General features: G+C 36.1%; 1 protein-coding gene across 1 annotated transcript; it reads right to left on the bottom strand.

Annotated features, from left to right (window-relative positions):
• Nucleotides 1-359: 359 nt before the first annotated feature.
• On the bottom strand, nucleotides 360-12,240 carry LOC139733526 (uncharacterized). The gene is made up of 7 exons (XM_071644336.1): nucleotides 12,169-12,240; nucleotides 10,392-10,764; nucleotides 9,473-9,618; nucleotides 8,349-8,539; nucleotides 6,344-6,479; nucleotides 1,076-1,208; nucleotides 360-448 (listed from the first exon to the last, which is right to left on the bottom strand). Exons 2-7 carry the CDS (start codon nucleotides 10,753-10,755, stop codon nucleotides 360-362), a joined length of 1,059 nt encoding a protein of 352 aa, XP_071500437.1. The 5' UTR covers nucleotides 10,756-10,764; nucleotides 12,169-12,240.
• Between the last annotated feature and the right edge of the window lie 812 nt (nucleotides 12,241-13,052).

The raw sequence follows: 13,052 nt of genomic DNA, 5'->3' as shown, positions 1-13,052 counted from the left end.
ACTCTACACTCCCCTAACCACCAACCCTCCCCCAGCCCCCCCAAACACACACACACACACACACACACACCAGTGGCGAATCCATAGGGGGCACACCGGGCGCGCCCCCCTTTATTTTTTTTGCTAAAACAAAAGGAAAAAAAAATAGGGGAGAGTGCGAGCGCCCCCCTTTTATTTTGTAAAAGCACCCCGTCTCACAGAATTCCTGGATCCGCCCCTGCACACACACACACACATACAAAATGAAACAAACACTAAAATAATAGATACAACAACTGCAACAATTGAACAATGTACAACAAAGAAGACTTGGTGTTATGAAGTCTTGCTTTGGCAGTGACGAAGCAGTGGTTGGATTCTCATTCATAGAAAGTTCCCAAGCAGGAGATGCTGATCTCATCGCCAAGGGGAACGGACACCAAGCTCCAGTACTCTGAGCTGTAGAACACTGGTCAATAGAGGGCAGCAGAGAGAGAGAGAGAGAGAGAGACGGAGGGAGAAAGTGCCATCATTTTTTTCCTTTCTCCTGCTGTGAAGACAAGGCAGTCTGTCATATACACATTTTTGTCTTTCATAGCATACAATGCAAATCAGCACAAAGTCAATGTTCAGCTTAATGAATGAAATGAAATCAAACAAAATACAACAGTAGTAGGTTTATCAAATTCAGCATCTATTCAACTGGACTTTGGTAATCAATATTTTGATTATGTGCTTCTGACATGTATCAGAAACACAATGAAACTTCACATCTATTTTTACATAACATTTACTACTGGATATCAGACTAGATGCTTATGCACACAGCTGTCTATACACTTAACAGCGCACTAACACGATCATGACAAAATTTTGGTTACAGCAAAATAAAAATTCAGGCTGTAATATCATCTGCCCTATGTATTTTTATTGTGTATTTGTTCGGTTATAACGAAATTTCGATATAACGAAAGGAAACTTTCGGTCCCGAGGACTTTGATAAAACAGGAGTCCACTGTACTGTAACTGGTATTTACTTGCTTCTTTACCTATAAGTACGTAAATGAATTGAATTGAATTGAATTGAATTACATACACACTTTGCCAGCGCTGAGAATAATGGACATTTCTGTACAGTCCTTCTTGCATGATGCAATAGGAGTCAGGACGATTTCTCGTGACCCATGGGACTGAGAGAGCCACGTGCTTCCATGCAGCGATGGTATGGGCTGGATGTGGGCAGAAGGTCAAAGGTTATTGGGAAAAAGTTTCCCAAAGCAAAAATGTTAATTTAGAAAATGCAGGATAGTCAGTAAAACACTTCAAGAGATTATAAGACCAAAACAATATGATAAGTATTCATTCCTTCTACCTCTTACTTGTATCAACATATGAATTATGTTTGGAATACAGTCTGTAGGTTCAAAACCACTAAATATGTACAATTTAGTGAAATACTTGTCGCAATAGTTTTACCAAAGAAAAAATAAAGCAACGACCGATTGTCATAAGTTTTGGGTAATAGTTACCGTTAGTACATTGTTAACTAAAACTGCCGAGAATTTGAACATCCAGTTATGATTCTTTCGGAAGTTATGCATTCATAAAGATGGTAAACCCGCCAAAAACAGCATGTCGCAAATTAATAGTTTTGCCGATATGTTACTATTATGCAAATGAAAGCATGATCTTTTTTCATTAAAACTTGTTCTAAGGCAAATTAAGCCATTTGCCTACACGTTAGAATAAAAAGAAATATAATTGAAAACTGTTCAGTTGAATTATTTTACAAGTCAAATTTGTCGCAAAGGCCTGTGAAACATACGTTACCATGATTTCAAGTTTTCCTTTAAAACATTCCCTGGGGTTGAAATTGTGAATTATCCGTCCTAAAAACTTAGAAAATGTCTCGTCCAATGCTGTAAACAATAGTTGTGCCACCTGGTTATCTGCTGCAGAGAAAAAGCTTCAAGCACTAATATGTGTCAGACCGTATGGTTAAGAAATGAAACATACGTTACCACCGCTATGGAAAATTAAAAATGAAAATGTTACAAGGCAGATGCCAAACATATATTATGCCAATCTCTCCACTGAGTTTTCAATTTTGAGCCATTACTAATCGCTTGAAAAAGTCACATCGAAGGTCTGATGTAACTTACGTTACCGAAACATACGTTACCCCCGAAAAAATAATCTTAATTAGATTCACTAACATTGCAACCATTCATCGATAACAAGTGCTATCTAGAGCCATCTTACTCCATAGTTGCATAGAAACAGTCCTTGCGACAAAATGGCACATCACGTTGACGACTCACAGGGAATGGACTGCACGAGATCTTTCTCAGTATCTGAGTGAACGGTACATATATTTTCAAAGTCATGTTTAGCGTAATCACATTCAAATATTGGTACTTTTTTACTATAAGCAAGTACTTTGGTGTTTGTTTTGTCGAGGAGAATAATAAGTTTACATCACACTCAGATATTTATACAACATTAAGGTACTTAAACATAGGGTCAATATTGTAACGTAGGTTTCACTTAAGGTAACGTAGGTTTCAATTTTACATCTGCATGTACACTGTCGTACTTTTCACCAAAGCTTTATCCTAAAAAAGACGAATATCCATAAATAAACAGATGAAAAACATATTTCAATTTTACGCTTGCACTAACCATTCTTTTTGGCGATAATCATTGTCAATGAGGCCCTGAATACCCTGGTAACGTAGGTTTCAATCACTCTATCAAAATCAATCCAATATGTATGTTAATGATATATGAATGATGAAAATAATGGTTTTCATTTTAATTATCATATCATTAACTTCAAAGTTATAGTGACTGTAGTCTACCAAATTCATTATGTGACACTTCATTCCTTGTAATTAGAGGTAACGTAGGTTACGTAATTATGTAAGAATATCTTATTACTGATTTGCAGTATGGATTTTCTTATTTCTCTGTTAAGGGAATCTTATCATTACTCCTTCGGTTCCTAGAGGTCAAAATGGGAAAATAAAGAGCCAAGATTCAGGCCGATTACTGAAGAAGGAAAAAGGAAAAGATTGGAGAAGAAGCCTTCCGTACTCTCTTAAAAAAAAATTGAGTGAAAATATTCACTCTTCATGGAGTGAATACAAAAAAAGAGTGAATTTAGAGTAAAATTGGAATGAATTTTGAGTGAAAAAAAGTTCATTTTCACTCATTTTGGGGTGACCTCAGGGATCACTCGAAGATTTAGGAGTGGTCCCTGAGGTCACTCTAAAAAGAGTGAAAATGAACGTTTTCACTCTAAATTCACTCTTTTTTTTAATTCACCCCATTAAGAGTGAATACTTTCACTCGATTTTTTTTAGAGAGTAAATCCGAGAAACAATGTGTAAAAAAGTATTATGTTCCTGTGGAAAATCTTAAGAGTTGGGAAAAACAAGAGCGCAGAAAAAAAATGAAAGAGTTAAAAAGCACAGAGCGTTCGGCAAGAAAATAAAAGAAGACTTAAACCAATCTCAGCAAAGGGTGAATGAAGGTGATAATGTCGACTTGATTGACAAGGATTGACAAGGAAATTGATTCACAAATTTAAAAATTTGCTAATGATGTAGGCCTATACTTATGTATGCTTTACAATGAAAGGTACTGTATAAAAGTGTTGGCTTGTAGATATCAAATTGAAAGGATGAAATATATGTAAATTTCCTTGTTTATGCACCGAAAATCATCCATGAAAATTTCTACCCAATCTAACTATTCCGAGATATTAATGAAAATATGAAGTTTAACCAAGAAAATAGAAGAAAGCGTCATACTAACGCTCCTATACCAACTTTTATATAATTTCACTATAAATACAACTCGCCACTTTTGCATTATTCTCTCCTACACTGGCTCTTACCCAGTATGCCTTTTATTGAAAGTTGCCTTTTGCAGAAAAATATTAGATTGTGAGTTTACAGTTGTCTTTTATAATGATGTCCACTGAAAACATTTTATAGGTCACCGAACTTTTATTCTATGTAATGGAAATAGAAGAACTGCAATTTGTTCTTCTGACATTTCTATGCCTTTTCCATTGCCTCTCCCCCCCCCCCCCCCAAAAAAAAAAGGGGGGGGGGGTATCCAAATTATGAAAGGTGCGCCTTTTTGTGTTTATCATTGTTGTCTTTATAGACTAGTGTGTCATAGGTCAGTTATACTCTCAATCTAAAACCGTGAGAAAGCTGTCTATTTACGTGACCACTCTTAAATTGTTCATAATTCTGTATTTTTGTGACTATTACCCAAACCATACATTATTGTTGCTTAAAACTTACAGATTTCTTAGCACATTATTGAATAATGTGCCAAGAAATCTGTACGTTTTAAGCAACAATAATGCATGGTTTGTTCATTAATGAAACTCGTGATAATCATGCATTATCAATCATAAAGCAGTGCTGGTATTTGCATTTTAAACTTCATAGGCTCGATGTGATTTATTTCACATTTTTCACTCTTATGCCTGATATACCTTATTGATGTAAACTTTAATATGCTAAACACTTAAGTGCTGACCAGTTTGTGCACTCACACTGTGCAATGTTGTTTAGCGATGCATCATTCCTTTTTAATGCACTTTCCAATGCATCTCCACTTTCGAGTGATTAATATTTCAATCTGGAAACATTTGAAACATACGTTACAATTGTTTATAGTACACACTGATACATTTTAGGGGTTCTTGACAATGTCTTTTGTGACTCTTATATAAATGCATTCCTGTGGTTTTAAACAGGGCACTTCAACAGGTAATTTTGCAGTGAAACTCATGATATTCAGACAAAATAAACTCTTGAAATCTAAATATTGTATTCCAATTTTTCATTTTTGGCCAAATGTATATACTATAAGGACGATAAAATCAGACGACAATAACCTGCTTCCAGAAGTACTGAAGGTCTTGCAACGCTGGTACTTTTGATGTCTATTAGAACTCTTAAAATTTATCTTCTTTTTTAGTGTTTAATATATTCATGTAACATACGTGACTCATATGCGTAACTAACGTTACCAAGGTTTAAACAGTCACATTTTCATTTGTCATATGGTGACTGAGATTGTTTGAGAATATGTGCAGGACAAATCCATCTAAAATCATTTGGCAGTTTTCTGCAAGTTCTATGTGTACGAATAAAAAAACCACAGGAAACAATCTAACTTTACATAGTTAACAACCTCCATCATATCTATCAATATCTTAATTCACGGTTACAGCAACTCATCAAATGAATGGAAAATATAGCAGGCACATTGAAATAAGAATGGTCATATCTTCGAAACTATCCACCAATAGAAGGATAGTTAAATTGTCCATCCCTAAACAGAATGAATATGGTCAAAGAAAAATAAGCGCAGTAACGTAAGTTACAGTGGTGAAATTTTCATGTTCAACTTCAAATTTCAGAACATAAAAAGTTTGCAATATTTGTTGCTCATCTTTGTTTAAGTTGAAATTCAGTGTATCCTCTAGCAATTTTTCGTTGTCGGAATGTTTTTGAGAAAACTTTATTTTTTCAAAATTTCAAAACCTGAATTGTACATTTTTAATGGTTTTGGCCCTGTAATAGCATTCCCACTGACTTCTGAAAGGGGCAAGCCAGCTGATCTTTCATTATTTTAGAAAATGAAAATATTATGTTGAATTCTAGTATTATTTTTCTTTTATAATCCCTATGATTGTCCAACTGCAACATTACAAACTGTAGTCTCCTTACGCAGCGATGGTTAAACCAGCACTTTAAAAGTTCATAACTCTTAAATGGATTGTCAAATTTTGCTCAAACTTCACTGAAGTGCTCTACTTACATCTCTGCATTCACTTAATCTACATTTATGTTTAATTTCCCTTTAATTTCCTTCATGAAAATTCTGAGCGTTCTGCAGAGTGCACAAAAGATTGATAAAAAAGCTTTTTGTATTCTTTCTTCAAATCCACTGCTGATTAGGATATAACATGAATGTCCTTTTCCTTGTGTAGTAAGACTTCCACAGATCTACACCTTTTCCTTATACAATGTACATTGTATTTTGAACATAATCCTCACTGATATGCTATGGATGAAACAGAATGAGCATAAATGCACACTGGTCAACCATCTGAGTAATGACTTAGAGAGCAGTTTATCAAATTTAATTCATGAAGATGATAAAGCAGAAAATATGAATATATGTACATCCAGTCATGAATATGCACAATGAGTATAAACTACAATATGCAAATGACAAAACAAAACATTGAATACATTACTGCAATTATATGCATTCAACAATGAATAACGTATGATGTGTAGCAAAGCAGTGAAAACCATTGAAGACTTGCCAGTGAATGTGCATGTGATGAAGCTGAGTCCACCATTAAAAACATCTCAGGTTGTATCTCTGCCTTGTGAGGGATAAAGCTTGGCTTCCCACACAGGTTACGAACCAGTCGGATTCTCCCCGGCACTCCAGTCCTCCTGAATGATGTCATCAAAATGAGAATTTTCCTTTAACCACCTACCTTGTGACATACAGTGAGATTGTCATAGACTTCTGCACTACGTAGGCCTACTGCATTTTGACTTTCCACAATCACTGTCTTAAAGGGAAGATAAACCCCAAGAACAATGTGGATTGAGTGAAAGCAGCAACATTAGTAGAACACATCAGTGAAAGTTTGAGGAAAATCGGACAATCGATGCAAAAGTTATGAATTTTTAAAGTTTTGGTGTTGGAACCGCTGGATGAGGAGACTACTAGAGGTTATGACGTATAATTGGACAACAATACCAAGAAAATATAAAGAAAATACCACAAAAATCCATTTTTCATGAAAATTACAAATTCCATCAACTTGATATTGACATATGTTAAGGGTAGCAATTATTCCCCCTGCTTTCTGAAAGCAGTTGGTCCACTGCTCTTTCATAATTCTAGAAAAGTGAATTTTTGTTGAATTTCCTTTATATTTTCTTTGTATTGTTGTCCACTCATATGTCATATCCTCTAGTAGTCTCCTCATCCAGCAGTTCCAACACCAAAACTTTAAAAATTCATAACTTTTGCATCGATTGTCCGATTTTCCTCAAACTTTCACTGATGTGTTCTACTAATGTTGCTGCTTTCACTCAATCCACATTGTTCTTTGGGTTTACCTTCCCTTTAAGGACATTCTGATTGTCATTCACTGATCTGATGGCTACTTAGAAGGCAAAAAAAAAGAACCTAATATAAATTTTGGGAAAATGTTTTGATTGTCTTTGTCATTTATAAAGCACTTTTTCCAATACATCTGTTTAAGTATTAGCTCTTCTGCAATAAGTTTTGTGCACATATGAATACAAGGTCATGCTGCAATGGTCTTTGACACATGAGACATTGAAATTGAGCAGATTTCTATTATCTTGTAGTTTCTTTTGCTAATCAAAATTTAGTTATAGCTGAACAATAAAGTATAAAAAATATAATTATGGAACCTAAATTTTCACAATGTTGTAACAAACAGCAGTGTATTTAACTGACGGCATTGAACTGAAAAAAAAAAGAGTTTTGAAAAGTAGTCATGCATCACTGTGGCCTGCATGTTTGTAATGTGAAAGGAAAATATGCAGGTATGTTTTCAAGAATTAGATAAATTGTGACCGTGCACCTCAAAACGAACATAAAGTCGCACACACTGATTTTGCGTGAGGACTGAAAATAAGTGAAATGCGTCAACCTAGCCGAACTTAACTTTTTTATATTTTCTGAAAGAGCGGGTCTCCGTTTACATTATGCTAAAATTTGGTATCATAAAACGGGCAGGAAAGTGTGTTTTTTAGCAGTTTATCTCAAACATTTTTGGTAGAATAGTGTGATTAGGTGTGTCTTTAGAATCCCTTTTTCATTTCTGAAAAACCTTGTCCACACTCTTCATTTTCAACTCTAATAACTTTTGAAAGGATGGTGCAACTGCTTTGAAAGTTGGCATTAATTATGGACAGAATGTGTTAATGAGGCATGCTTAATTTCAGTTTAATCTGATAATCCCTTCATTGTTGTTACTCTGGTGGTTTACTTCCTGTTTTTTGTCCCATTCATCGCACAGCCAGCACTGTTTGGTAAAGATTAAGCGCTTGAATAGACACTGTACTTCAGAGCCTCTTTTCTCAGTTCACACTTTTCCTGAGTTTGTGCTTTCTTTCCAATATTTAGATAGGTTAGGAGAGTCCATTTGATTTGAGCTATACATCATTTTAAAGCTTAAAGTCTGCTCTTTCAGAATATGGTTTTAACTAAAAATTCATGTCTGGCGACTTTTTGTTTGTTTTGAGGTGCAGGGTCACAATTGAGAAATAGCTCCATACCATTCAAATGAAAATGGATGATGTCTGAAGTCTTCCTCCCTTCTCTTCTCTGTGAATAAATCTGAGGGACTCTCGATGAATGAATTGCTGGACTGGGCGTAGTCTTTCATTGTCGAACTGGACAAAAACTCCTTGTTCTTCAAATACCAAGAGTTCATTTCCTCAAATGTAAACCTGTTTACATTTTCATCCTGACAATGAAAAGGAAAGATGTAGAGAAAGAGCTGGTTTCAAGTAAATGAGTTTAGAGTAAGCAATTGTTTCAAATCATCTACACCTTTGCACATTTTGCTCAGTACACTCATTGTGCTTTTTAGTTTTCTTCTTCTCACAATTATTACTGTCATTATCATTAAATTATCATTACTACTTTCGTTAGCACAACTCTTTTTTTCTTCTTATATATATATTTCTTTTTTTGGTGAAACAGTACTCAACTTACAAGACTTCATAACTATGTTAAATATACTAAAGAAGACTACCATGAAAAAGAAATAACTTAACATATAATGTTTTGCTTCCAAAACTTTGTCTATGCTGATGTCCTATTCTTCTAAACACTCTACATGTATGTTTCCTATGAGGGACTTTGATGACAAACCCAGAGTCATAAATGCAGTACTATTTTATTACTGGATCCAGCATTCCAAACAGTGACAGAGGAATGTGAACATTCAAAATTTCACAAGCAACTACTCAGAATTTAACTAGACATGAAATCAAGCTACATACTTAGAGACTCCAACTCTCCCGCTTTCGATGGGAGATCTCCCGCCAAAAGCCCATTTTTGCAAAATCTCCCATTCTCCCGCTTGAGATTTAATTTCTCCCGCCCTGGCTCTGTGTCTCCCGCTTGAAATGACATCTTACCTAGTGTCATTGAACGCTGAAAAGTAAGCCTTAGATAGCACGAGAGAGCATATAGAACACTAGAGCTTGGACTCCGGCCGCGAGGAACTTCGCGCTTCACGTTCGTGATGTGCGCGAAGCGCACATCCAAGTTGGAGTCTCCCTTTTGCTAGGGGGATTAGGCGGGAGAATCTCCAGATCAGAAGGTACTTGGGGTTGGAGTCTCTGCATACTCTACACGGAGGATGTGTCTGTTTGTTAAACAAACAACTTACCTGATAGACAAATGGAGACATAAGTGTAACATGATCAATCACAGCTACCTCTGGAATGTGTCTTACAAGTTGGCATGGGATGCAATCTGGTGGTGTGGCGCCCTCAAACCATGGATTGGGAACAAGGCAGTCAGAGTAGTAGATACCTGTCAATCAACAATATATCCAGTCATCAGCAAAAAAAAAAATACAAACAAAAACAAATACACCATTTAAAGTAATATAAATCTTAAATTCAAATCAATGATTGTTCTTTCAAGTTGTTTTAATTGCAACTGACAGACAAATCGCTCTTCAATGGCATAAATAAATACCGGGGACTGATTATTCAGTGTTTTTGAGGAGTAGCTTACATAACATAGAATCATGGGCATACATTCTTGGATGGGATTCTACTCAAGTAATATGAGGCTATTTACGTCAATGTGGACAATTTGTCAATTAATTGCATTTGACAGAATGCGTGTAACATTTCTCTGGATGTGGCCTCATGGAAAAACTAAAAAACCAAAACAAACCAAACCAAAATCTGTAATATCAATGACTTGGTGACTGAGTAACTCATCCTGAATAAAGTACAGTCAACCTTGCCAAAATCGAATCTATTTGGACTGAAGAAAGAGCTTTGACTAGGATAAAATTTGACTCATGAGACTTATGTGAGGCCATCTTAAGCAAGATTGACTTTAATACTTTTTGGAATTTGTGTTGGTTGAAATTAAATCCTTGACTGACTGCAATTTTCATCAAAAACCTATTGTCATCAAAATGTGTACATAATGCCTTTTAAGCCAAAGGTTAAAAAAGAACAATTCAAATGTCTCTTAATTTTTTTTTAATTAAATGATGGTCTGTTGTACTGTTTGTGGTCATAAGATAACACCGCAATAAAAGCCTCCACTGTCCAGAAACCACCTACCACTAAGATCCACCTGTCGTGTCAACGGCAAACTCACGATGCGCACCGTCCTCAGTATGTGGTAGGAATACCCAGTGACGAGCTCGATGACGTACTGCTTGAGAGGTTTATGAGAGCTGATGAGGAGGGTAGCGAGAAAGAAAATGACTACCACTGAGACAGCCACTTTCAGGTATCCACATGCGATGCGTCCGATGATGTTGCGCTCCATGGGTGTGTCCTCTGACTCCAAAGCAGTAAGAACACAGCAGTCAATATCTTCATCACGTAGTCCATCTCTTTCTGCAATCGTCCTGATGGTTGATAGCTTTGATAAAAAGCTACTTCTCAGTTTCTCCTTTCTCTGGCTGCTTGGCCTCATCATGAATGCCTCCTGATAAGAAAAGAATACAAGAATGTCACAACATATCCATTACGTACTGTATAAACCATATATTAGCGAATCTAAATTTTCATGAATTCGGACTTCTCAATAAATTTGCCTGCACATCACAATCACGTTGGGATCACAGTTGATATATTTGCATGTTTTTAGATGAGCAAATGGCACACTGACCTGCAAAATTCCTGAAAATTAAAAAACTTTATACGTGAAATACATTCGGCATATATAGTAATAAAAAGCTTTGTCAATTTTAAAGATTGTGGGTTCTTCAAATTAAAAGAAATTAAACTCAGACACTTTCAGTGGATTCATGTACATGTACATATGAATACCGTACTAAATTCCATCAATTAGTAAATAATCAACTGTTATCATAAATAATTCATCAGACTATTTCTATAATAATTAGAGATACCATATCAGGTAAAAATTACAAAACTGGAATCAGCATATATCAATATAAAAAATATAACTTAGGGAAGCATATAAGAAGACTGTAAACAAATACACGTACAGGACATTGCTACAGGTGTACTGTCATTGTTAAGTAGGACACAATGACAAGTGAAGTACACTATTGTACAGGACATTGCTACAGGTGTACTGTCATTGTTAAGTAGGACACAATGACAAGTGAAGTACACTACACGTACAGGACATTGCTACAGGTGTACTGTCATTGTTAAGTAGGACACAATGACAAGTGAAGTACACTACATGTACAGGACATTGCTACAGGTGTACTGTCATTGTTAAGTAGGACACAATGACAAGTGAAGTACACTACTTTGTAGCTTGTTGATCGACGTAGCCACCCTGATCCAAAAACAAAGTAGATATTGAATGAATACGGAATGAAGTCTTTTATCTAGCGAACAAACTTAGGACATAGTCATAGCACATTTAATAGCAGATGTCCATCACGACATTGTCTGATCAATTATATACGTTTAATATGCCTAGTTTTTGCTTGTTTGTTTGGGTTTTTTTTATAGTAAGAAATAGCAACCTCTCACATTCTTCCCTGAGGCCTGTAGTGGTAGCAGTAAACTAACTAGGCTACAAGTAGTACCAGGTATTAGTAAGCTTACTAGGCCCTAGGGTCTAGTTATGTACTTCCATTTAAAGCCCGGCCCGGGGCGGCCGGGCGCTGAGCTGAACGTGTTGGGGTCGCGTCGCTGTAACTGCGACCAGCCCGAACGTGAAGCTAGCTCCCACAGTCAATTAAGAGGAGCGCCCCGGGGACCGTCGGGGTTTCGATAGGGTCGCTGGCGCTGGTGCCAGATGCCAGTATATAATACAAACACACACGCACACGTCGCCGTCTTTGGTCTATTAGGTCTACATTAAAATATTTCAAACCACTTATCATAAAAGGCGACTTGCCCTCACCTGTGCTGTACGGCGCTGTACTGAGCCAAGAGCCTTTCTTTCGTGATATCTACTTCCGCCTTCCTTGCTCGGTTGATCTCTACCGAAGGATTCACTCACTCAGTGCACTCAAAAAGGCCAGCCAGCCACGCAAGGGAAATTCCCTATTGTTTGCACGCAGCGCAGCAGTCCTCTTGACCAAAATCAGAATCAGACGTAGAGGGCGTTTAGAGTGTGCACGGACGTATTATACAGGACTGGGTATTGGTTCTTCCTTTTCGCAATGAAATCTTATTTTTTATTTCAGTGACAAATTATGCAAGTAAGTGGCAATTATCACTAATTAACGTTGACTTGTTACCATGGTAACAATCGAAACGAGTATGACGTTAGGATCTTATTGACTGCAGTTGTCTGGCAATGTGACAAAGTCCGCACTTAAAAAAAATAAAAATAAAACAAAAATGAAACAGAAAGTTAGTCTGTCATTATTTCAGCAGCGATGAAAAAAAAATATAGACCGTAAGAGATCAGGGATTGCATGAGCCGCCATTATATCAATATACACATACTGTAGTTCATTTTTAGAGTGTTTGGCATTTCAAGTACACAATCATTTGTCCTGGAGGAGCTAATAAAAAAAGAAAGAAAAGAAAAGAAAAAGGTCATCAATAGAGTTATACCCAACACTCATGCACTAATTAGAATAGGTTTACCTATATATTTGAAGAGTTTGTTTGCAAAAACCGATAAGTCCATATTTGCCAAATGGAGATATTTGCGATTAAAGGTCAAGAAAAATAAAGAGAATAATAAAAAAATTTTTGCTTCTTTTGACCATAACTTCAAAAATATACCTTTATATGTAGTGACCAATATCTCATTTAAAAGGTATTATTTTGTAC

This window comes from Diadema antillarum, unplaced genomic scaffold, assembly GCF_040938485.1.
Source record: "Diadema antillarum isolate AM-2024a unplaced genomic scaffold, OU_Dant_1.0 seq00000481_RagTag, whole genome shotgun sequence".
Classification (NCBI taxonomy): Eukaryota; Metazoa; Echinodermata; class Echinoidea; order Diadematoida; family Diadematidae; genus Diadema; species Diadema antillarum.
This window is presented reverse-complemented; position numbering and strand designations above follow the sequence as displayed.